The 26,955-nt window shown below is 42.2% G+C and overlaps 1 protein-coding gene across 6 annotated transcripts in view; it reads right to left on the bottom strand.

Moving 5' to 3' along the window:
* Dtnb (dystrobrevin beta) overlaps positions 1 to 26,955 on the bottom strand; it is a 204,009-nt gene that overhangs the window by 132,983 nt on the left and 44,071 nt on the right. For all 6 annotated transcript variants that reach the window (XM_057778220.1, XM_057778256.1, XM_057778241.1 and 3 more), the window contains exons 6-8: positions 15,917 to 16,071; positions 2,536 to 2,641; positions 1,764 to 1,930 (exon numbers count right to left, since the gene is read on the bottom strand). In XM_057778220.1, coding sequence (XP_057634203.1) covers positions 1,764 to 1,930; positions 2,536 to 2,641; positions 15,917 to 16,071 — 428 coding nt within the window. The remainder of the gene's footprint in view (positions 1 to 1,763; positions 1,931 to 2,535; positions 2,642 to 15,916; positions 16,072 to 26,955) is intronic.

Genomic DNA, 26,955 nt, shown 5'->3' with positions numbered 1-26,955 from the left:
TAAGAAGCCCCTTGCTCCCCACACGCCAACATTCAAATAAAATTTTCCCAAGAAGCACGCTTACAGACCAAATCACCATAAAACGTGACGGAGCAAAACCTGCCCAGTTCAGGCAAGACTCTAAACTAAAACCCACAGAAAACAAATTGATCAACCAATTAGCATAGTGAGCTATAGTGCTTTACATAGGAAAAGAAAAACAGAAAATCAAGTTATCTTATTTAATAATATTTTTTAGGTGCTGGAGAGATGGCTCAGTGGTTCAGAGCACTGACTGTTCTTCCAGAGAACCCAGGTTTAATTCCCAGCACCCACATGGCAGCTCACAATAGTCTGAAGATCCAGTTCCAGGGGATCTGACACCTTCACACCAATGCACATAAAATAAAGTTAAATAAACCATTAAAAAATTTTTAAAATATTATTATTTTTTAAAACTGGAAGGGTTTTCACTTAAAAAAATTTTTTTTAAATGACCTTAAACCAAAACATAGCACTGGAATGCACAAGTGGACAGTGAACAAGGTTTTGTAGTTAGCTCTGACTGAGACAGATACGACCGTGTTTCTAACACAGCATCACATGCTCTGGCAATGCAGTCAAGTGTGCACAGGGGTTGACACTTGGTATTTTTCTTTCCCTTCTTTAACTATTCCGTGGTGATGGTTTATTTATTTTTCCTTGGTTGAATTCTAGGAAAAATAAAGGGGTGAGGAAACCCAGTCATTAAGGTCTTTTAATATTTGCAGTCCAGTAGGTACCAGGGTAAGACCCCAGGTCTGGAGCCATACTTCTGGCTCTGAGTAATCTTCTACCATTTAGTTAAACAAGTGGACAACAAAATTAGAAATAAATCAAAAGATGTGAAGAAAAATACTTAATGAGATCATATTACATGATTTATAAACACACCAGGAAGAGCAGATATCAATCTCAACTCAAATGTTGGTTTTTGCTTGTTTTATTTGCTTCGTTTCAAGACAGGATCTCACTGTGCAGACCAGGCTGTGACTCAGAGATCTTTCTGCTTCTGCCCCCTCAGTACTGGGGTTAAAGGTGTGCACCACCATGCTTGGCCATCACCCAAGTACTATTTAAAAGCTACTTTTGAAGGTAAGAAGAGCAATGTGGTAATGGTTATAAAGCACAGTCTCTCTCCAATCTAAAAGATAAACATATGTGACTCCTGTGTTACATGCCACTTTTTCTGCATCATATAAACACATCAGCCTGCGAGGGAAACTACTCAAAGAAGGGCTTTCAACCCAACTGAAGGCTCAAGAGAATAATCTCTAGGAAGATCCCCTTTGTGTAATTTTTCAGATCAGAAGAAATTTACTTTTTTTTTTTTTTTTTTTTTGGATTTTTTGAGACAGAGTTTCTCCGTAGCTTTTGGTTCCTTTCCTGGAACTAGCTCTCATAGACCAGGCTGGCCTCGAACTCACAGAGATCCGCCTGCCTCTGCCTCCCGAGTGCTGGGATTAAAGGCGTGCGCCACCACCGCCCGGCAGAAATTTACTTTTTTTACTTTGGAAAGGGCCATTTTAAATGCAGCTAACACCTGTACCTCAGACTGCTTTTAAAGTCCAGGGCAGAGCAACAATGCAACTGCAACCCCAGCAGCCATGCAGATATGAAGATTTCCCGACACCACATCCGTATTGGGCAAGGCACATGCAGGACACGAGATCAAGTATTCTTACTGTTACATACGAGCCAGGTAAATAGTTGAGAGTACACAATCAGAGACAGCAGTTAGTTACCCAAGAGGAATGCTCCTTCATCTGGTGCTGGTTGCTGTGAGTGCCACTGGCATGGCCGCGCCAAAAGCAGTTCTGGCAGAGCTGATAATTGTGGCACTGCTGGCATCGGTACCGGAAACCCATCATGCTCTCGCAGTGACAGTAGGAGCACTCCACAGGATGGAAGACTGGTGACCAGGAAGAAGAGGGAACGGGGACAAATAATATCAACACCGAGGAAAACAAAATCTGGCAGTTGGTAAGTTCTGGTCTCAAAAGATAATGAAAGACACCCAATGTCCTCCACATACTAAGTGCACACACAAATACTACACACAAACAAACAAACAAGAAATAAATAAGTAAAAATAAAGGGAAAAAAGGTCCAGAACTAAATTTTATCTTAGCAATGTTTTAATGACCCAAATTTGACTAGAGTTTTGGTGGCCAATACTGCAGAGCCCTCCAACTTTCTAAAGCTACGATTCTGATAAACCAAAGGTGAAGAAAAAAGAAATTCCTGACCACATAGGGTAAACGCAAGTAATCTCAGGGTGAAAAAAATGTGTCCATACCAACCAGGTTTTATTATTCCTCAGAATCCTATGGAAGTGACAAGACTCCTGCTTTTGTTATGAAATAAAAACTCTTCTTCCGAAAACAAAAGCCACAAGTTCAAAGGATGGCGTGCCAACAAACGTCAATTTCAATTTTTCACAATAATAGCTCAGAATACCGCAAACTGCTTCCTCCTCCCTGCGACCTAAGAGACAAAGGGTCAAGCCATGCTCACCATTCTCCACATGGGCAAGCCTGTGCATGAGAGGTAGCCAGACAAGGCACTGGGGAGGAGGATCGGCCATCATGGTGTCTAAAAACATATTCAGCATTATCTTCTTCTGTGAAGAGGAAAAAAAAAAAACAAAGATACTTTATATCTTGCAAGTGTCTTTAAACCTCTAGATTAATTTAAGATTCTCCCACCCGAGTAGGAATAAACTGCATCTAAGATTTTACAGCAAAATATTTTACATTATCACACTCACGATTACACACATTTTAATATACGCACACTACTTCTATTGAAAATGCATCTCTACAGCCATGATTCCGCCTCTAAAAGTAGCTGTTAGGTGTCTTGACCTCCTCCACTGAGAGTAAAAAAAAGGAACAAAGCATTTAAACAGCTGATCACGTCCAACCAAAGTCAGAGACAGCCAGAGCCCAGTGTTCTTCCAATCACCAGTCCTGTTGTCCTGTGAGGGAGACAGACATCATATTCCTGCTAATAAAACATCTACAGCAACAGAAGCTAAGGATGCCTGGTTAGGAGCCATATTTTCAGCATTCTCAGCAGTGTCTGGTACACAGTTGGCATTTAATAAATAACTGTTGAGTAGCTGGACAGATGGCTTCACATACATACAGACAAAACACCCATACACATAAAATAATAAAAATAAAACAAAAAACAAGTAACCGTTGGAATAAATAACAAAGCAAGGTAAGACACATACATCTGCACTCCTTCTCCCACTAGGTTGCATTTTTCTCTTTCAACAGATAGCTGCCACCATGTGGACCATTGATAGCATTGATAGCATTATGCTCCACAGAGACAACCAGAAAATAGTCTGGACAAGATAAAAGTACAGTTATATGATACAGACAGAAAAAATTTGAAGCAATATTTCCAATTAATAAATTTTCTTTTTATTTCTTCTAAGCCACAAAAATACCCATCCAGTTCTAAAGGGAGAGGAAATGGGACTGGATGCAGTGTCATGCAACGTAACAGGAAGCCTGCAGTGATAACACACACTCGTAGAGTCACATCAAACAGCACTCGGAGGGACAGCAGAAATCCAGGAGGGGTGACAACACCTATAATTCCAGCAGCTGGAAGTCTGAGGCAGGAGGATCACAAGTTCCACGTCAGTCTGATCCATAAGACAAGACCCAGTCTCAAATGAAAAAAGGGCCAGTGAGATGGCTCTTCAGGGAAAGGCGCACCTCCAGCAAGCTTGGAGACCTGAGTTTGATACTAGAACTCATGTAAAGTGAAAGGAGAGAACCAGAGCTGTACTCTGACCTCTACATGAATGCCATGGCATGGGCAAGCATTGCTGCACGTGCACACACACACAGAGACACACAACACAATTTTTTAAAAAGAAAAAACAGAGACAAAGAGCAGCACACAGAAGCTATACGACCCTGAACTCCTTTTCTGAGCCCTGGTCCAGCAATAAGAAGATGAGGTAGAGACTGGAAGTACAGCTAGGCGATACAGCACTTGTCTAAACGTGTAAGATCCAGAGTGTGACATTCAGCACCAGAATAAAAAAAAAAAAAAAAAAAGACACTGCACATGAAGATGGGGTACAGGAGTAGGTAGGGCAAAGCAAAAAAAAAAAAAAGACACAATTTCATCCTACTTTCTCCCAAGCAAGAAGTGGTGACCCCAGGGAGCTTAAGGCAGAAGAGGCCAGGATCGCCCGCTGTGGCATCTGCCCTGTCACACCAAATACAAAAGCACACATTCACTCCTGGACCTTTTGGCAACTATGAATATCTTGACTCCCGAATACATTAACTGGAAGTCACTCTGACCGAGGACATATATCTCTGAAGAAGAAACTAGAAGGTAAATAGAAAAGGAAGGCAAAGTAGAGGCCGAGTGGGAAAGAAAAAGTGGCTCGCACTGAAGGGAAGACAGGCCTAGGGCATCAAGGTGGGACGTGAAGAAGCAGAAATGAGCAAGGGGCATCATTCCCACAGCCTCTCCACCCTACTGCACACTGCTGGCCAGTAAGAGAGAAGTGTGCTCAGAAACCCCACAAAAATGTTATCCAGTGCACACTCTCTCTAAGACACACAAGTTCCTGCTGTCTCTGAGACACAGGTAGATCTGGGAGGAATGAAGAGACAACATTGAAAAGCGAAAAGGACCCAATATGGCTGAGGGGCCAGATACAGAAACACCTCTACAATAGACGTGGGAAAAACAACAACAACCAAAATTAAGCCCAAAGCATGTTTCAGGTAACTGTGGTAGTTACTGGGATGCATACCTGCAATCCCAGTTCATGGCCAGCCTGGCCTTCAGAGAAAGACCTGGTCACCAAAAGGTGCTCAGCTAGTAAAGCTACTTACCATACAGGCTTGGCAGCTTTAATTCAATCCCTGAATCCCAGGTAGGGCTAACAAAACTTAAAATGTATCTTATCCTCTATTGCAAATTTAATGCTTACAATTCTGTATCATTATATATTTGTTAACTATCACATTTTTACAAACTCACTCATAATAGTAATGCTATTTTCCCCAAAGTTTTGATTTACCGTATTTTTAATTATCAATATCAAATGTGTATTTTTGGTATCTAGCAGACCCTCATAAATACACACAATTCAATCTCCCCAGGTCCTAAAAGTTCACAAAAAGCCAGAGGAATAAACTCTCAAGAGTACAGTCCTGGCGCTCTGCTCTGCCTCACACCAGGCCTGTGATGAGGTGCACACTTAATAGTTCTAGGTTGGGCCGGGCGGTGGTGGCGCACACCTTTAATCCCAGCACTTGGGAGGCAGAGGCAGGTGAGTTTGAGGCCAGACTGGCCTACAAGAACTAGTTCCAGGACAGGCTCCAAAGTTACAGAGAAACCCTGTCTCAAAAACAACAACAACAACAACAACAAAATAGTTCTAGGTTGGTTTTGCCTCTCAAGGCTCAGAAAGCAGCTCTCAATGCATGGCCAGGACGCCCCTGAAAGGTGCTTAAGCATTTATTTTCAGGGAATCCACAGAGCAAAATCATCTCCATCCTCCTTAGAGTATCACTGTCTGTCAGTCTTGTTCTCTCGTCAGAGTACCATGGACTTTCCAGACGACACATGACGGAGCCACAATTACCTGCAAAGGGTACTAAGAGAATCCCCTTTCAAGTTATGTAGCAGTATGAGGCAAATACAACAAATAACTTTTATTTTATTTTTATTTGATTGCATTGGTGCTTTTCCTGAATGCATGTCTATATGAGGGTGTTGGGTTCCCTGGAGTTACAGGCAACTGTGAGCTGTCATATGGGTGCTAGGAATTGGACCCAGCTCCTCTGGAAGAGAAGCCAGAGCTCTTAACCATGAGCCATCTCTGCACTCTCTACAAATAATATTTTTCACCCAACATTAAGCTTTTTGTTCTGTACAAGGTCTTCGATTTTTAATCACTTCACTGATATACTAAGCAAAAACAACACAGTTATAATTCCCGCTGGGAAAACATTGGCTATCTCCATTGTTGAATGTAATCTCATTCTTTTTCCTAAAAATGAATTTCTGTTCATCATCACCTGTTATCCCAATCCTTGATATTAACAACTACTATTCTATCTCATTTTCACACCCCTGCTTTCTCAGAAATCTAGGGTCACTAAAGAAACATTTAAATAACAAATAAAATAATTTAGCAATAGATTCTCATTGCTACAATTTCCAACTTCATCATTTCCAATAAGTACTTTGTATTTTCTGTTGTTTAATATGCAAATTTCACACCCATTGAGTTTATAACTTAAGAAATTTTTGATATTTAGTCTGAAATGGCATTTTTATGAGGTTTTGGATGAAAATATTACCTGTATTTGTTATTATCATGTGTACAGGGCAGAAGAAAGGTCTGTGGAGTCAGTCCTCTCCTTCCGTCTCTTACACAGACTCTGGGGACTGAACTCAGGTTGCCAGGCTAAGGTGGCAAGCGTTTTACCAGCTAAGCCATTTCGATTGCTCCCAAAACATTTTTAAGCTAACTGCAAGCTAGCTTTAACAACTGCATAGAGTTGAAGGCATATTTAGGCTGGCAGAAGCCAACATACGTCAACTTGAGTTGTGGAACCAATGCTAAAAGGCAGCCTTCCATTACCACGGGACACGGAACCTGTCCATCACAGATTCAGACTTTAAACATCAGAACAATCTGAAAGCTGAGGATGTGGCTCAGTAGTGAAGTGCATGAGACTTGGGTTCAATCTTTTTCCCCCACTTAAAGATTGATTGATTATGTATGCATTATTCTGCCTGCATGTATGCCTATGGGCCAAAAGAGGGCGCCATATCTCATTACAGAGGGTTGTGAACCACCATGTGGTTGCTGGGAATTGAACTCAGGACCTCTGGAAGAACAGTCGGTGCTCTTGACTGCTGAACTATCTCTCCGGCCCTGGGTTCAATTTTCATTACCACAAAAAAAAAAAAAAGCAGAAAAAACAGTATTTTGTAATGACACAACTGTAGAGGCTAGCATACTTTTGGAGATATTTTTTATCATAGCTGCAAGAAGTGTCATAAAAATGCTTTAAAAAGTCTGAAGTGCTATATTTCCCACATTGTAATAATTACTTCGCTTAAGAAAATAATGGAGTGGGGCTGGAGAGATGGCTCAGAGGTTAAGTGCATTGCCTGCTCTTCCAAAGGTCCTGAGTTCAATTCCCAGCAACCACATGGTGGCTCACAACCACCTGTAATGAGATCTGGTGCCCTCTTCTGGCTTTCAGGTATACATGCAGACAGAATATTGTATTCATAATAAATAAATATTAAAAAAAAAAAACCTAATGGAGTGATCTGGATAGAAATGAAGGTGTAAAAACAACCGTAAATTGTAATCAGTCAGAACTCAAACCAAAAATACTAATTTTCTCATTTATACGTGATTTTAAGCCATTATTTAAATATTTAGTAAGCATGGCTCATTTTCCAGGCATGGTATTGCTTATCACTGGAGATACAAAGCTGGAAGCTGATGTCCCTCCCTCAGGCACCCTGAGTTATATGAAACATGCCACAGGAATGCAGAATATTGAAGGATTCAGAGATCAAAGAAGAATGGACATGAAACCAGAGGCCTCTGTGGGAGGGAGACGTGCACTTCATTGGAAGCTAACAAATACACAGACGAGAACCTTGCTTGGTTTCACTCACCCAAACGCAGGTTAATCAAAACAAGAGAATTGCAAACGAAAGCTGCAGAGACCAAGCAGGACATTAGCAAGGGCCTCCAGGGAGCAGCCGTGGCCTGGTGGCAGGGTTTGTACCAGGAATGCCCGTGGAAAAGACAGGCTAAGGGTGGGGTGGCGGGGGCCAAAAGGGCACACTAGGATCCTTATCAGAGGGTACAAAGCAATCTATAAAGGCTTTTATTTTTGTTTTCTAAAAGAGGAGAGATATTTTGAGACAACCTCTCTTTTTGCAGCTAAAGCTCCCCATACTCAGCTAGATTAGCTGGCAGGCGAGCCTAGAAGTTCCTCCTGTCTCGCTGCCTCCCCAGTGCCGAGATCCCAAGCACATTACGATCAAACCCATGTTTTTACATGAATTCTGAGAATCAAACTTGGGAGCTTCATGCTTGCAAGACACGCTCTTTACCAACTGAGCCATTTCTCCAGCTTACAGCTGTATTTAGAAAATGATTTCACACCAAACTTCCTTATGAGTAAACAGCCTTCTTCAGATGACCACTGATCCACTAAAGACCAGCAAGCCAAGGTTCTAAGTAACATTTCCTGCTTTCCATAAAGCCTAGAAAACTACAAAACAACAGTGTAGGAACAGTACCCAGGGTCTAAGAGAACGCCCGCTAGACTGTGCTACCAGCGAGCTGGAGCCCTGCACCCTGCCCACAGCCCCAGCCAGGTATGCGTGGCGAACACAGCTGGTTCTGTTTCTACACCTAGAGATAACCGAGTAGGGGGCTTTCACATAGGAAACAGGCAGCAGGCACTAACAAATTCAATAAAGAGAACTGAGGAGCCACCTGTCATCTCTAAGGACTCATTTAATACAACATTCTGCTCTGCAAACCCAACTAGAACAAAACTTCACTTCTAGGTCTCTGCAATTTTGCTCAGTCTAATTAATGGTAGTGAGACAGGTCTCATTACTATGGCCTCGTTCATAATAAAAACCCTTTTTATACGCTCTATTTCATCTGATCTAAGATGCACTTGGAAGATCACTTCTAAGGTACATCATTATATATATTTTTCTACCACTAAGGAAGAAAAATACTTAGCCAATTAAACTGATTCAATGGCTTAATTAACTGCAGTTCCTCATTATATGTGAGTAGTCACACCCAGCTCTTAACGAAGCGAAATGTCTTTCATCTACTCAAAAGGATCCAGTAGTTTTCGCTACCTTCAAATGCACTGTTTGAGGTGACAAGAGATTATATTGCGGTGCTTTGGTCATCACCTATCCTGGCTGGTTTTATGTCAACTTGACAGAAGCTAGTGAGTCGTCTGAAAGGAGAGAAACTTAATTGAGAAAAAGCCTCCATAAGATCCTGCCATAAGGCATTTTCTTATTAGCGATCAATGGGAGAAGGTCCAACCCATCCCTGGGTTGGTGGTTCTGGGTTCTTTAAGGGAGCAGGTGAAGTAAGCACCCTCCATGGCTTCCGCATCAGCTCCTGGCTCCAGGTTCCTACCCTGTTTGAGTTCCTGCCCTGACTTCCTTCGATGATGAACAGCAATATGGAAGTGTAAACCAAATAAACCCTATTCTCTCCAAATTGTTTTTTGTTATGGTGTTTCACTGAAGCAACAAAACTCTGAGACATCACTAATATTTGTTAACAAAAAAATTATACTCTACTTTCATCTCTGTGTAGATATAGTATCTTTAAGACAAGATACTATAAATATCTAATTGTTGCTTTGCAAAATAAATGCGATAATTATCCAATTTATTCTCCTCTGTTCTGTGTTCACATCTTCCTGTGTTTGCAGTAACACAGGCACAGTACATATTTTTGAGAACACTGAAATGACAACAAGTATAGAGCCAAAAGTGGATCTAATGCAGTGGCAGTGTCAACATGAACAGTCCTGCCCAAGTTCTCACATGTGCAGGAAATGACAACCTGTTACAACCATTGCCTACCCAAAAGAAACTAAGACACTACTGGTCATGTGACATAGCTCAACACCAGAGAAGAATGTGAAGATAAGTCCTTAGGTCAACAAAACAGTGCACTCATCTACAGAAATTACCCAGTTGAAGGGCTGCTGGGGGAAACCATGAAATCCTTTGACTAAAATGTGTACAGAGGGGAGCTGGAGAGATGGCTCAGTGGTTAAGAGCACTGACTGCTCTTCCAGAGGTCTTGAGTTCAAAATTCCCAGCAACCACATGGTGGCTCACAACCATCTATAATGAGATCTAGTGCCCTCTTCTGGCATACAAACATACATGGAAGGAATGTTGTATACATAATAAATATATAAATCTTTTAAAAAATGTGTACAGAGTAAAACAAATATGCACATGCCTGGTAATTCTTGCCAAAATTTATTCGTCGTCAAGGAAAGCAAGGTCAGAAAAATGTCTCTGAGTAGAAAGAAATTCATTTTGGCATATAGGCAGAGGAGATTGGTTAGATAAAATTGAATCAGGAAGTAGTCCCAATAGAGAAAATAGTCTCACTATTTCGAAAACTAATCAACAAAAATGCCACCCCTCTCTCCATATTCCCACCTCTTTTACGCATGTGCACGGTGTCTGCAGACACTGACAACCATGTTGTATAATGTACCTTCTTTCCATCCAGCCTCCCTCCACTCTGATGTTCACAGTCCCCTTCCCACACAGACATCAGATATAAAACCTCCAGTGGGGCAGACAAGTCCTCAAGCTAAAGTCAGCACTAAGACCTAGAAAATAAATAAGCAAACAAGGGGAAAATTTTCCAAAGAAAAAACTCAATCTTCCTCTAAAACTTGGGAATCTAGAAAATTGGGGAGACCTTTAAATTCATTTCCTGTTTATTTTCAGTAACTTTTAAATTCAGCTTGTTTGTTTTTGTTTGTTTATGACTGCTAAGAATCAGTCAAAAAAAAACTTTAAGGCTTACGTCCTACACTTCGTTCCCTCTTTGTAAGGGAAACAATTTTCTATAAGGATAAGTCCTATCCAACTAAACATTGAATCATAATTTCATAACCTTGTACTTCAGCAGGAGGAAGTGGTATCACTGCCCTGTCACCTGCAGCTACAGTTCCATCATCACAATGCTGCAGAAAGGGAGAAAGCTCATGGATCTCTTCAGGCATGCCCAGTCTGTGCCCAACACATCTGTAGAGACCGTATCAAGGTGCAATGTGTAAAAGCTGAACATCCACTCTTTCTGTAATGGTAAAAATAAAACAGCCCCATGAGGGGCAGCAGATCCTAGTCAGGGAGCCTTGTGGTGGGTGAGAGACCAAGACAGATAGGCACCCCATGCAGAATGAGGTTGGATATTTATTTACTGGGTTATGGAAGGGAAGAGGAGAAGGGGAGAGGAAGGGAGAAGGGGGACAAGGAAAAAGAGGCAGAGAGAGAGAGAAAGGAGGGAGGGGGGAGGAGCCATAGCAGCAACTACCTCTTTGGGAGAGGGACAGAAAGGAAGAAACTCAGGCTGGAATCAGAAGAAAGAACTGCCTGCCTCAGTGGAGGGGGAGGGGAGTTAAGATTAGAAAAAAAAATTAGGACGAGGGAATTGAGAAGAATATGACCTGTTTAAGGTGGATCCTTCAATTCAGCTCCCTGAAACTCACAAGAATTATTTGGGTTTGTGAAAACATAAGTTTTAAACAGTAGTATATTTATATCAGAATGACTGTGACAGATATTTTTGCATAATGCAAAGTATCTTTAAAGGCAGTGTGAGAGAGAAATTTGATAGCGTGCACTGGTCCTCACATCTTTACAGCTTACAGGTACACACCTTAATAACTTGTATTTGTATTTTGCTGAAATTTGTTTGGTGAGGTTGTCCTTTTAAACTGACAAAACCTCTCAGCTGTCAGACTGCAGCAGAGATCTTTGAGGAGGATAAAACTGGTGCTTGGGACTCGGCCAAGATCTCTCCGTGTTCCCTCTACCTGCAGATGGGCCAGCTGAGAAGATGTGGAACCCCGGGCTCTGGAACCAGGTTTCTTTACAACAGCTCTGTGTTGTATCTGCCAGAACACTGACCTCTACGCACACCAGCAGCTTCGGTGGTGAGTTTTCCCCTTCCAGTCAGCCAACCACAGCCTTCACGGCTACTGTTGAGCCCTTCACTGACATTCATCTCTGGTTGCTTTCCATAGCTAAAAACATGACTGGACAACCCAGGGTTGGTCCTCCTGCGCTAGCACTGCACACGCTGTGTGGTGCATTTGATTTGGGGCCCAGGGTTTCTCAGATTTTTCTTTCTCCTTTCTTTTCTGTTGGACTACTCGTAAGTGGTTTCCTCTGTGGGAGACCACTCGGAGCGGCCTCCAGCCTCTTTAGCTCCAAAACCCGGCCTGCAGAGAAGAGACGTCTTCCTATAGGCTTTCCAGTGTCACAGTCATTTCACCCCCCCCCCCCCGCCTATAGAGAGGGGACGCTCTGCTACACCCTGTGGTGTTTTCACGTTGTCAGTTATAGTATGAACCCTCAAACTATCGGTCACCTGCCTGTAAATGTTCCACCAGTGTCCTGCTGGCCCTGCCTTTCCTCAAACTCTACCTACCACCTCTACCACGCCGACAAGATTGGTCAGATCCACGAGACAGCTGTTTTCAGTTCCAGCCTTTGTTCCCCACTGCGGCTTATGGCGCAGCAGCTCAGCATCAGGACAGATCACACCTCTAGGTATCTCTTATTATTAGGTTTAAAAACTCCCGCGGCTCAAAACATGTAGCTTTTCCATACAACATGTGACCGCTGCCATTTTGACTGAGGTCAGGTGACCTTACCACCATCTTATATTTTTGGTTGTGAGCCTATCCTTTAATGGCTGAGCCATCTCTCCAGCCTGACCTTACCACCATCTTAATTGAGGTCAGATGACCTTACCGCCACAGGTCAGGTGACCAAGTCTCACCATCTTTACTGAGGTATTCCTTGCCTGGTTCCCCGTGCTGACTCTGGTGCATGTGTGTTTTGTGCAGTGGCATGCCTTTGGTAGGGCCCACCAAAGCATCCACTTCGCCTAATTCTTGCTCACTCTGTGTGTGTGTATGTGTGTGTGTAACTTACATGCACCTATGTTTACTGTTAAATGTTATAAATTGTCTGTTCATTGTAGCTCATTCCAGACTACAAAGCAATAAGTCTCATGTTTTAAACTGGTATGTACTTTTAAGTCTCTTACAAAAATACTTTATATTTAATCCAACCCTGCTTTACCTGTTAAGTTGAGAGCCACTACAGTCAAGCTCAGACCCAGCTCTCCAGGCAGATTCTGTACTGTAGGTATATAACTCATCTATACCTAATAAACAGCCCTCAACTGCTCAGAGATCTGGGGAATATGGCATTTAAATATTTAATTATTAAAAGATTTTTTATAATAAAAGGAGTCAGGTTGGCTCCTTGCAGCAGCACTCTACTTTCTCCAAAGAAGACAGAAGACAAATGGGCACAAAACAATATCCATCTGCAATTTGCTACAACTGCCAAGCACTGACCACTTCATCTAAACTAAAGATCTCCAGACAGTGGACAGAATCGCTGGAATTGACAGCCTAGCTGCTCAGGTCAAGGTAGACTTGTCTTCCTACAGACTTCTTAGCTCACAGGATCTTCTGGAGCCTGGCAGGCCCTGTGTTAAACAGCAAAAGGCAAATACGACTCTCAGCAACCATGGAGGACCCTGTGGAGCAGCTCTCGGTGCCAACCAAGTCAGTTCTCTGTCATTTTTTAATCAATAACTCAAGTAAAATTTTATCCTTCTCAAAGGTCTCTGATGATGTAGTTTGACAGCTGAAAGATTTTTTCAGTTTAAAAGGACAGCCTCACCAAAAAAAAAAATTTCAGTAAAACACAAATACAAGTTATAAAGATGTGAGGACAAGTGCACACTATCAAATTTCACTCTCATGCTGCTTTTCATAGTCTTAAAGATACTTTTCATTGTGCAAAAACATCTGTCGCAGTCATTCTGACATAAATATGCTACTGTCTATATAATGCATGTGTCTAAATTATGGTTTTTTGGGGGAGGTTTGGAGATAGGGTCTCTCTACATAGCCCTGGCTGTCCTGGAACTCACTCTGTAGCCCAGGCTGGCCTCTAATTCACAGAGGTTCACCTGCCTCTGCCTCCCAGATGCTGGGATTAAAGGCGTGCACCACCACATCCAGCTGATTTTATTTTTTAGGAATCTGAAGCAGGTGAAAAATCAATAAGCAGGCTGTGTGCTCAGACGTCTCACAATGAGCACTTCTAAGGTAATCTACAGAAACCTTATAGTAGTCTTTGAATTAGCAATTACAACTTACAAAGTTCCTTCAACAGTCTCAATTATGACTCCAATATCAGATTCTTGTCATAGTCTTTAAACCACAATTAAGTCAAAGAATACTTTAGGATTAATGCCCGTCACCCACTTGAAAAATACCATTCTGGGGCTGGAGAGATGGCTCAGCAAGTAAGAGCATTGACTGCTCTTCCAAAGGTCCTGAGTTCAATTCCCAGCAACCACATGGTGGCTCACAGCCATCTGTAATGAGGTCTGGTGCCCTCTTCTGGCCTGCAGCCATACATGTAGACAGAATATTCTATACATAATAAATAAATAAATAATTTTAAAAAAGAAAAATACCATTCTTCACTGGAACTTTATTATAAACTTCTCTCCTTGATCCTGCCACCATTTTACTCAAAAGCAGCATCCCAGAACTAAATGAGGGTCCAACCTGGCCTCGGGAAGCATCTCGTGTAAGAGCCATGTGCATATTGCCTGTAAGACAGCTCTGAAGTGCTGTGTGGGCAGCCAGCTGCGGAAACAGCGCTTGGAGCAACAGCTGCAGGCATCAGCAAGAAGGCACGCTAGCCCAGGAGAGCCATCTGTGGGCCTGGTATCCTGTCATCACTGCCTTCACCAGGAAGGGGATTTAGCATCTGCAGGAGCTTAGAGAGCCTCCCTACATTTGAAGATGTATATTAGGGGGGTAGTGCATGCTATGTCTTATTAGAACAGACTGAGAGTGCAGATGCTTTAATATGCTAAAAGCTGGTGCTGACTGCCATTTATACCAGTGACAGAAAATACAGTTGACAAAGGAAAGTTTGCGCAAGTTAGCGTGCACTCATACTTGGACATTTCCACGGCACTCCGTTCCAGTCGTGCATCTCAGAGGAAGGTCTGAGCAGGGGAGCCGCGCGTCTCAGCCCACTCAGTTGTCAGCGTCTCCCTTTACTGGTGATATGACTGATGGCTGAGCCGAAGTCACATCTCCTGTCGGGTATAGTTTTCCAACCATAAAGCTTTTCCAACCATAAAACAGTTTTCCTTTGGTAATTGAGAAGTTATCTTCTGGGGGCTGGAGGTTAAGTGGTTAAAGGGACTAAGGACTCAGGTTCAATTCCCAGCACCCATGTGGCAACTCACAACTGTTGGTAACTCCAGTTCCAGGGGATCTGATACCTTCTACGCAGACATTCATGAAGGCAAAACACCAATGCACATAAAATAAAACTAAACTTTAAAAAAAAATGTTCTAGGAAGATAACTTTTTTCTATTGATTTTAAAACAGATTTTTTCCCTTAATTTTCTGTTTCTCCTAACTTTCTACACACAGTATTACAGTTCTTTTATCTGTTCTCTACCTTGAGTTATGAATATCTACTACACACAGTATTACAGTTCTTTTATCTGTTCTCTACCTTGAGTTATGAATATCTACTACACACAGTATTACAGTTCTTTTATCTGTTCTCTACCTTGAGTTATGAATATCTACTCTATCCCCAGTCTCTGAGGCAGAGTTAAACTCTCAGGAATACACCCATCACTCATACCAATCTCTAGGTAAAAACCAGGAAAAGCAGCCAAACTCCTGACCATGCCACGAGCAAGCTCCATGCACCTGCAGGGGCAGGTGAGCACTGTGCAGGAAGCAGTGACCAAGATGGCTATGGCTTTAGGTCAAAATCCCATACTTACAATTTAAGAACCTTACTTAGAAGAAGAAACATGCATTCAGTTGGAATAATGAAAAACTTAAAAACCCTTTTCTTTAAAAGAAGTCTAATGTTACCTTACCTGAGAACAAGAGTCCTCAGGTGAACTTTGGCCCCCTCCCCTGCCTTCTGGAAGCCACCTGGAGAATCTGGTAGAAGATGGTGGACCCCGTAGCCCGAGGCTCTGCCAATGGCCCTTACCTGTTGTGGAAAACAGGTGCGGACTGCGTGTTCCGTGTAACCAAAGGACGGTCCTTCAAAGACAGCCGTAGGGAGCTTCAGGGCTTCCTTCAGAAACTGGTCAAGCTTGCCAAATATCATCAAGCCATTGGAATCTGACATCTGGGAGAAAATGTCTTTAGGAACAAAAGTAAATAAAGGCAAACTATAAGAAAATATCATCTCTTAAAAATTATACAAGGCTCTATGCTATTTCTGCACCACTAAACACGCATCATTCAGAAGAACCATAAAGTTACAAGTTTTAGTTAATGTTCAAATTATTCTTGTCCTTATTAACGCTGTGTAGTTACTTTGCTCACAAGGTCCCTCAATCCTACCCCTAGTCATTAAGTGCAATAACCATTCATGTATGCCCAACTCACCTTTTCAAATAATTTTTCAATGGAGGTGGGGTTGCACATGAGTGCAGTACCCACAGAAGCCAGCAGAGGGTAATGGATGAGCTGGAGTTACAGGCAGCTGTGAGGTGCCTGCCATAAGGGGTGAAAATCAAATCCAGGTCTCTACAAAAGCAGCAAGTTCTCTTAACTGCTGAGCCACCTCTTTAGCCCTCACCTCGCAACTTCCTAAATCCACGTAACTAAAGGATAATTAGTTTTTAATTTATGCAACCCACCGTTGTAAGAAAATTTGAAGCAGCATTATTTTTACTCCTTAGTACCTGTCACACGCAGCACTTAGGCAGCAGAGGCAGGTGAATGAAAGTACACAGCAGTTTTCAGACCAGCCTGAATGATATGAAACTCTGTTTCCTAAAACAAGCAAGCGCTGATGAGCCAGAACACGAGAAAGTCCGCAGCGAGTCAGTCTCTCCTAAAAATGGCAACATCAAAGGGCATAACAACATGGAAGGTGGGAAATTTCACGGGGCCCTACCCCTACAAAAGAGCTACAGACAGGTAATGACTATTGGGAGAATTAGTTTCTCCCAGGGATGAGTCCCCTTATTGGTTGTCAAGTGCAAAGTGGTCAGCCTTGAAACCACATACACAGAAACAACAAAGCCAGACTCAGAAGGTTGCATTTATATATTTGAGCAATCGCATATACTTACATATGCACATAAAAATAATAATCAAAGAAAAAAGGCTATCAGCGTGACAGTTGAGCGGGACATGGGAGGGACTGGAAGGAGGAAATGGGGAGGTCTAAGTGATATGATTCTACTTCAGTTAAAACATTTTAAAAGCTAATGGCCCATACATTGTTGACTGAACGAGAAATGTCCCCCATGGGCTCATGTACCAAACACTTGGTCCCTAGCTGGTGATGCTGTTTGAGAACATTATGAGACTTTTAGGACACATATTTGTTGGAGGAAACATGTCACTAAGAGCAGGCATGATGATGAGCCTGGCCTCACTTTCTTTTTAGATTATAATATAATTACATTTCTCCCTTTCTCTTGAATACATACATACCCCATACCCCGTGCTCTCTTTTAAATTCAAGGTCTTGGGTTGTTTTTGGTTTGGTTTGGTTTTGGTTTTTGGAGACAAGATTTCTCTGTGTAACAGTCCTAGCTGTCCTGGATCTTGCTTTGTAGACCACACTGGCCTCAAACTCACAGAGATCCACCTGCCTCTGCCTCCTAAGTGCTGGGATTAAAGGCGTGTGCCACACTACCTGGCTCGTGACCTTTTTTTTAAATTGGTATCACATACACACATTCATACATACCCTGAATATAACCTGCTCAGTCTGTATAGTGTTCCTTGTACGTATGATTTCAGTAATACACACACACACCCTCTGAATACAACCTGCTCAGTCTGTATAGTGTTCCTTGACGTATGTTTTCATTAACACACACACACTCTCTGAATACAACCTGCTCAGTCTGTTCCTTGTACGAATGCATGTTTTCAGGGTATCGGATAACCAGTTGGTGTGCTCTTCCCTGGGGAAGACTATTTCTCCCACTCTCAGCATTCCTTAGCTGCCTGGAGTTCTTTGGGTAGAGCTGAGGTCACGTGGGCTCTTCCCTGTGCACTGTGGCACATCTATTGGTCAATACTCAGCTCCCATTTGGGTGGTCTTATCAATGAGACTTTAAGGGTGTAGCTTCTGACAGTCCAAGGAAACAATCTTACAGCAAACTCCCTGATCCTCTGGCTCTTACAATCTTTCCACGCCCTCTCCCGCAGTGTTCCTTAAGCCTTCGGTACCGGAATGTTTTATAAATGTAGTCATAGGACTGGGTTCCACAACTCTGCATTTTGATTGGTTGTGGTTTTCTATATTAGTCTCTGTGTGTAGCAATGTGAAGTTTCCTTGATAAGGGGTGGGTAACGACCACACTTACCTGCTTAGATTGGTTAGGGCTGGCCTCACCTCCCCTATCCCTCTCTGCTTCTTACATGTAGATGACATGTGATCACCCTGCTTCCTGACTGCCTGGCCAGCCTCAGGCTCCTGCTGCCAGCCCATCCCCCTATGAAGGACTTATCCACTCTGGGTCTGTACGCCAAAACAAACCATTTCTTCCCTAACTTGTTTTTGTCAGAGTAGTCTATCACAGCAAGAGGAGAGCAACTAATACACCATTTATATTCTTCTATCCCAAGAGACTGTGATACAATATGATTCTGTTTTTACAGAAAGATGGCCAAGAAGATGGGAAAGGAGTTCCTAGTAACTCTGTTCATTGGTCTTTGTACAGAGCTCCTGTCTCAGTTATTCCTCTTCTCATCCAGAGTTCAGGAGAAGGAAGGATAAGAGAAGGTCAAAACCATGTGACAAGGAAACATGACCTTTGTCATATATGTGCACATGTGCTCAGGCAGAATTATTTAAAATAACAGATAAGAAAGTATTACTTAGAACTTTAGCCAGTGGTTAAATCAAGTTTTAAATCCATACCTAACTGACTCTGTAGTAAATTTCAGCAAATTACAATGCTTTAAGATATAACTTAGAGGCTGGAAAAATGGCTCCGTGGTCAAGAGCACTGGCTGCTCTGCTCTTCTAGAGGTCCTGAGTCCAATTTCCAGTAACCACATGGTGGCTTACAACCATCTACAATGGTGTACAGGTGTACATGAAAAGCATTCATATACATAAAATACAAATTAACAAATAAACCTTTGAAAAAACAAAAAAGAATTTAAAGGTATATTAGTAAATGATAAAAAGAAACTATTTTAAAAATATCAACAGACAGAACAGTATGTATCAACTTCAGGAACATTGCTAGGTGTGGTATCTGGGTATGGTGGTGTTTGGCTGTAGTTCAATACTTAGGAGTTAGAGGCAGGAGAAGTTCTATAACATTAAAGCCATCTGGTTCACATGGCAAGCTCAAAGCCAACCATGGCTACATAAAAAGACCATGTTCCTCAAAATCAGAGGGAAAAAAGGACAGAGGGAAGGAGAAGAACAAATGAACTAAGAACTTTGAAATAAACATATTAAAAGAGGGCCTGTCACTATGAAACAAGAGCACACACGGGGGTGAGCCAAACTCGGGAATAAGAGTGCCTGCTTAGCAAGCATGAGGCCCTAGGTTCAACATGGTATCCTCCCCAAATGAACAAAAAGCCATGAAAAATAATGACTAGGATATACACATAGCCAAAAAACATCAATGATAGGGCAGAATGACAGTTGGATAAATACTAGAAAAGGAAGAAGGAAGTAGAGAAATGCAGAGATATTAACTCGCATGTGAGAAACATTAACACACAAAGCAAGACAAGGAGCAGAAAGAATACAAAGGCAGAGCACTTTCCTATCCTGCATAAGCCTGGGTTCAATTCTCAGCAAAACAAACACATCAATTAGAAGACAGCAGTATGACAAGTCACAAAAAGGGATTGCCAAGAAAGTGTTCAGTGGCTCCGGAGAGATGGCTAATGGTTAGGAGCACTGGCTGCTTTTCCAGAGGACCTGGGTTCAATTCCCAGCACTCACATGGTAGCTCACACCTGTCTGTAACTCCAGTTCCAGGGGATCTGACACCCTCACACAGACATACATGCAGCAAACCACCAATGAACATAAAATAAAAATAAATCATACATATATTTTTAAGATTTAGTTTTCAGCATTTGTTGTTTTTCATATGGCCCAGGTTGGTGTGGAACTCACTATGGAGTCAAGAATGACCTTGTTACTTCTGGTGGCCCGGCCTCTACCTCCCTTCACCGTTCCAGTTACAGTCTATGTGGTGCTAGGGAGTGAGCCCAGAGCTTCACGTGTGTCAGGCAAGCACCCTACCAACTGACCTCTATCCCAGACCCAAACAAGTCTAAAAGTAAGGAAGTGGTGGCCGGGGTGAGAAAGAGGAATCAACTGGAGATGCTTCAATGTATTGGATAAGAGAATAAAGGACTTTCAAGGTCAGGATTACTCTACATTTCTAGCGTGAGAAAATGCGACAAACCTTACTGAAATAAACAACCTAGAGATGTCATACCTGTATCAGAACTAACTGCATGGGGCCTGGCGTCTTGTTTGCAAGTGGAGCTATCCTACACAGAGCGCTGAGTCTCAAGTATTAAGGACTGCAGTGAGCTCGGAGATGCTTAGCTTCTAAAAAGAGGGAAAAGCACGGTTGACTCCATTTTTAAAAAGCTGGTTGCTATTCCTATCAGGAGCACAACTACGCATTAAGTCAGAACACAGGGTCAGTATGAGATGTGGTGACACCTCACGGTACCCACACCGTGTCTACTTCCCCTCTCACTCACTGGCTGAACCCTGTGTTTATTGTGGCAATGTGCACAGGTTTTTCTCCAGTTTTTTTAAATTGATTTTTAGTGAGCTCTACATTTTCTCTGCTCCCCTCCTTTCCTCTCCTCTCCCCTTCTATCCTCTCCCATGGTCCCCATACTCCGAATTTACTCCGGAGATCTTGTCTTTTTCTACTTCCCATGTAGATTAGATCCACGCATGTCTCTCTTAGGGTTCTCATTGTTGTCCAGGTTCTCTGGGATTGTGATTTGTAGGCTGGTTTTCTTTCCTTTATGTTTAAAAACCACTTATGAGTGAGTACATTTGATAATTGTCTTTCTGGGTCTGGGTTACTTCACCCAAAATGATGTTTTCTAGCTCCATCCATTTGCCTGCAAATTTCAAGATTTCATCTTTTTTTTTCTGCTGTGTAGTACTCCATTGTGTAAATGTACCATATTTTCGTTATCCATTCTTCGGTCAAGGGGCATTTAGGTTGTTTCCAGGTTCTGGCTATGACAAACAATGCTGCTATGAACACAGTTGAGCACATGTCCTTGTGAATGTACACGTTTTTTTAAAAGGTCTTGACACCTGTCCACGCTGTAACTCTGGGGTAAATTCCTGGGAAAGTTTTGGTTTCCTATCAGAGGTACCTCTCTTCTTTCTGCCTGGAATGAACACCTCAGTCCAGGACAGAGAAGTCATCTTATTACCCTAAGAAAGGTACCATACATCAGGACAGGAAGATGGAAGGAACTGGAGTCTCATGACATCATCAGATCATGAACGTGGGACCAACATTGAACTCAGCAGCCTTTGGACTTATTTTTACATGAGGAACATAAACCCCAATGTATTTAAGTCACTTATTAGTCAAGTTTCTGCTAACATTAAATGTAGTCACAGCTAGCCAGACAATGAGTAACCAACTCATAGCCATTAACAGAAAAAAAGGACTAGAGACTTTAGCTGCCATACACTTACAGATGTACAGTATCATAATCACAAACTCACGTATACAACACCCATGCCAACAAGTCTACATCTAATTCATAAAAAAACATAAAGGGAAATAATAACCAAAGAGTCACACGACTGCCACACCCACAAAAATGTATTCTCTTCAATTTCACTCAGTTACTAAGGCATGTTCAATGGACTCAAAGTGGTAATTTTTTAATCAGGAAAGGCACAAAACATAAAAAGCGTGTTTGTTTTAGGAGAAGAACAATAGCTAGATCAAAAACCTGAAGGCATAATGAGGTAACTCATTATTTCTTAAGTTACTGGTTTAACTAGTGAGTTGTTTCTGTTTGGTTGGTTGGCTGGTTGGTTGGTTGGTTTTTCAAGACAGGGTTTCTCTGTATAACAGATTTATGGACCAGGCTGGCCTCGAGCTCACAGAGATCTGCCTTCCCCTGCCTCCTGAGGGCTGGGACTAAAGGCGTGTGCTACCATGCCCAGCTGGGTTGTTTAAAAAAAAAAAAAAAAAAAAAAGCAGAAAAATGATGTAAAACTAGGCTCATTTTTTTAATTCTCAAGTGAAGAATAACAAGTAATGAATCTAAATTAGTGTAATTTACTACTTGCATATAACAAAGCTTAAAGAAGCAAATAAAATTTAATAAAACTATCAAGAACAAGGTCTGGAGGTAACGGAGAGTGTGTAACAGGTTTAAGACCAGAGGTTCCACCCTTAGCACAAAAAAAAAAAAAAAAAAAAAAAAAACACCACCAAAAGTTCTCTAATTAAAGCCCTATCCCATTCTGGCATAACAGGATGACTGTCCGTCCTATTTCTATAGCTCAGAAAGAAAGTATGCCAGTTCCCCAATAGTTGTTCCCACGACTGAGCCCTTCAATGTGGATGCCTCTTTCAGTCTCTAAAACACTCTCCCCCGTGTACCAGGCACAGTGCTGCTGCTCTGCCATCGGCTTGTGTTTGCTCCCGGTGAGCGTGGCCCTGGATCTACTGACTGCTTACATCTGTACAGGAGCGCTCACTATCTCATGTCAGGCTTCTGCAAAGTGACAGGACTGTTCAGACCCAAGGGACAAGACTATCAATGAACAGCCATTTCCCTTTTATATGACTGTCCCCTGGCAAAGATGACTCCCAACTCCTGCCATCTTTCAACCTACTGGTGACTTATCCCAGAAAAGCATGTACACACGTTTGTCTGTTTATAAGCACACACCACAACCAAATGCAAGGCACACTGCGTTCTCTAACACACTAAAATTCTATGTCACTGATGAAGTCAGAAGTCATTGATGACTCAGCCCCACCCACCTTACAAAGAGTTCTTGGCCTCTGGATGGCTAATACATTGGTTGTCAACTTGGCTACATTTGGAATTAGCAAAAACACAAGTGACTGGGTACACCTGTGAGGATTTTTTTTCCTTAATTGAATCATTTGAAATGGGAAGGCCTACTTTTAATCTGTATCTTCTGAAGTGGGAAGATGCACCTTTAATCCAGATTTTTTTGTTTGTTTGTTGTTTTGCAAGACAAGGTTTCTCTTTATAACAGTCCTGGCTGTAGTAGGAGCTGTGGGGCGGCTATTGGCTGGAGGAGCGGAAGGACCTCCCGCAACACCTGGCTGTCCTGGAAGTCACTCTGTAGACCAGGCTAGCCTTGAACTCACAGAACTGGCTACCTCTGCCTCCCGAGTGCTGAGATAATCCAGTTCTTTGGAGGTGGGAAGGTTCAGCATTATCTGGGTCACATTTTCTTGTGGCAGCTTATATAAAGGACGTGGAAGGAGGCACTTTACCTCCTTGCTCTCATTGGCAAGTCCATTCCTTCACTGGCATTAGAGCCTCCCTCTCTGAAATTCTGGCATATACTAAAGAACAGCTGAGATGACCAGCTTCACAAACTGAATAACTGCTATATTCTGGAACCTTCTGTTCACAGATAGCCATTGTTGGCTAGCTGGACCACAGTTTGTAAGTCATTCTAATAAACCCATATATACGCATGTGTGTATACGTAAAGTATTTATTAAAATACATATTGTGTATTACATGCGTATGTGTGTGTGTGTGTGTAAATGTGTTCTGTGCCTCTAGAGCAGTGGTTCTCAACCTGTGGGTCATGATTCTTTTGGGGGTCATATATCAGATATCTTGCATATCAGATATTTACATTATGATCCATAATGGTAGCAAAATGACAGTAAAGTAGCAATGAAGTAATTCCATGGTTACGGGTCACCACGGCATGAGGAATTGTACTAAAGGGCCACAGCGATAGGAGGGTTGTGAACCACTGCTCTGGGGAACCCTGACCAACACAGCTTCCCTTAGTTTCTGCTTTTCTTCATTTTCTTTAATAGTTCATAAAGTGAAGATATAGAGAGTATTTCTTCCTTGCTTCTCATTCTAAAACATTTCAGTTATTCCAGAAATGCAAGACATGGGCATCTCTGATGCAGATTAAAAGAGAAATCAAGGGCTGGCTAGCAGACAGGGGTGCGGGTAAGGCCTGGCAAAAGAAGCAGAATTTTGAACAGGGAAACTGTTCAACTGAAGCCTCAGACAGAGGCCTCTGTACAGCCTGTTAATGAAACACTACAAGCAAGCGACCGAAACAATGGTGAGAAAAGTCACAGTAGGAAGACTCTCAGGTTAGTTTTTCCTCCACTCAACGTGTAGTCTTTCGAAGACGTGTAAGAAGATAAGTCGTATAAACTGGACTATTGTAACCCCAGCGTGCTCAACCAGGGAAAATTGCTGTTAGCATTTTGATAATTGGACTGTCTAAGGTTGAGGTAGGAGAATCCCTGCAGCCTAAGAGTTCTAGGCTATCATTAGAAGACTCGGGGCACAAAAAAAGATGAATAAAAAAAAGTGTGATAGGTGTGTGTCTGTAACTTGAAGCAGAGTCCCAATATTCCTTCACAAGTCCAACAAATGAATAGATAAAAGCATTTTTCTTTTCTTTCTTTGTTTTGTTTTTTGTTTGTTTGTTTGTTTGTTTGTTTCTAGACAGGGTTTCTCTGTGTAACAGCCCAGGCTGTCCTGGAACTCACTCTGTAGACCAGGCTGGGCTCAAACTCAAAAGATTCGACTGCCTCTGCCTCCCGAGTGCTGGGATTAAAGGAGTGTGCCACCATGAACAGTTAAAGATTATTTGTTTACACATTTTATGTACATGAGTGCTCTACCTTCAGGCACACCAGAAGAGGGTATCCGATCCTATTACGGATGGTTGTGAGCCACCGTGCGGTTGATGAGAATTGAACTCAGGAAACCTAGAAGAGGAGCTAATGCTCTTAACCGCTGAGCCATCTCTCCAGCCCTCCACCTGTGATAAAAGCATTTTTACAGTCTTCCTCACACATTTGTTAAACTACTCTGCGGTTTCAGTATGCAGGTACTGCTCCCACGCTGGGGCGCTGACACTGAGTTCTGATCGCACTTTTTAAAAGTCTACCCTGATTACACGACATTGGCATTTAGGACTTTATGTAAATTACCTTTCAATCGAGGAACACAGCCCTAAGGACCACAGTAAGGGACATTTCTGTAAATGTCCTAGAGACAGAAATGCTCCAAGCATTTCTGAAAAATCTAACACATTTCAGACCAAAGCACAAATGTTTGTGAAGTCATTTAAGGTGATATTTTGATATTAAAACACGTCAAATATAAAAGGTGGAGGCAGAAGCTTGAGAGACAAGGGCTCAGCAGTTAAAAAAAAAAACAACAAAAAAAAAACGCTTTCTTACAGGGGCCCTCCTAATTCCAGTTCCAGTAGGCTCCTGTACCAATGTGATATACATACAGACAAGCAGGTACAAACATATACACATAACAATAAATATTTTTATAAAGGTAGAGGGGGAAATAAAGGAAAAGTTTTAGTTAAAAAATCCTAAACAGCAGGACTGGAGAAATGACCCAGCAATCATCTCTGGCTGCTCTTCCAGAGGACCCAAGTTCAATTCCCAGCACCCACGTGGTGGATCACAACTGTCTGCGGCTCCAGTTCCAGAGGGCATCTGACACACCCTCACAAACATAACACTAGTGGACATAAAACAAAATAATAATAATAATAAATAAATCTTTGAAAAAATTCTAAAAGGCAAGAAGCAAACGTTAAAAAAAATACGAAGAAATAATGCTGAGGTGTATCCCACACGGTAGACTAGGCTTCATACAGTGGGACCTTTACTAGAGGTAACAGAATGCAGTCAGAAAGAAGAAGTTGCAGAGTGGATGGGAACTAAACCCACAAACGGAGAAGAAAGTATATAAAGAAATTACAGCTGGAGGTCACCAAGCAGTACTACACTTCCCTTTTGCCTATGCCGTTATCCAGCCACCTCAACCAGAGAGAACACGTCAGGGAATGAGAACCTAGGAGGACATGTTCCCATGGTGGTCCAAACTGATCATCTGAGTACAGGCTTTGGGTGCGTCTACCAGAATACCCACTTAAGGAGTATTACGTGTGTGATGCTTCTGTCAGTGGCATACAGGAACAAGCAGAGAGAGCTCGAAAGACAGGGCACCTCTAACGGCATCAAATCAGCCAGTGACAGAGAACACACAACCAAACAGCACTAGCCCAAACAACAAATAAAATCTGAAAAAGCTCAGGATAGCCAACCCCTGAACAACACAGATTTCAAATGCTGAGGGCCACTTATATAAGGATCTTTCTTTTTCTTCCTTTTTTTTATTCTTTTATGGAGATTTCTTTTGAAAAGGAGAATATGGATGAAATTATATTTCATGCAAACATAAAAAGTTACAATTCTGTCTTTTTAAAACGATGTTGTTATCTGTGTTTGTGTGTCATGAAACTCACGGAGACTGGTCTTCTCGCTCACCATGTGAGTTCTGGTGTCCTGACAGGCTTCTGACAAGCGCTTCAATCTCGAGTCATCCTTCCCACAACACACATAATCCCAGCGTCACGAACACCCACGCTTCACTTTTACTTCTCAGAAATGACTCCTGGCCCTAAGTGTGTCCCTGCCATAGCAGTATTAGCACAGTGGAGAAAAGAACAGCTTAAAACCAGGCTCTGAATGTAGACGATACCCACGTCGTCACCCTCTATCAGGGCAGCACACCTACGAATGTGGTGCACACGCCGACAAGCAGGTACAGACATCTAACCTGAGGACCAGGTAAGTAAAACCCACAAGCAGCAAAACTAAATGGTTATGAATGGCAACCTGTGGAAAAGGAAAAACAAACCAGAAACAAAAAGCAAGTAACAGCAATAAAAGGAAAAGCAGCTGGGAAGGAACAGGACAGGCTGGGAGGGGGAGCAGGCTGTGAGCTTCTGAGTAGCTG

Source organism: Chionomys nivalis, chromosome 1 (assembly GCF_950005125.1).
Source record: "Chionomys nivalis chromosome 1, mChiNiv1.1, whole genome shotgun sequence".
In the NCBI taxonomy this organism is placed as follows: domain Eukaryota; kingdom Metazoa; phylum Chordata; class Mammalia; order Rodentia; family Cricetidae; genus Chionomys; species Chionomys nivalis.
This window is presented reverse-complemented; position numbering and strand designations above follow the sequence as displayed.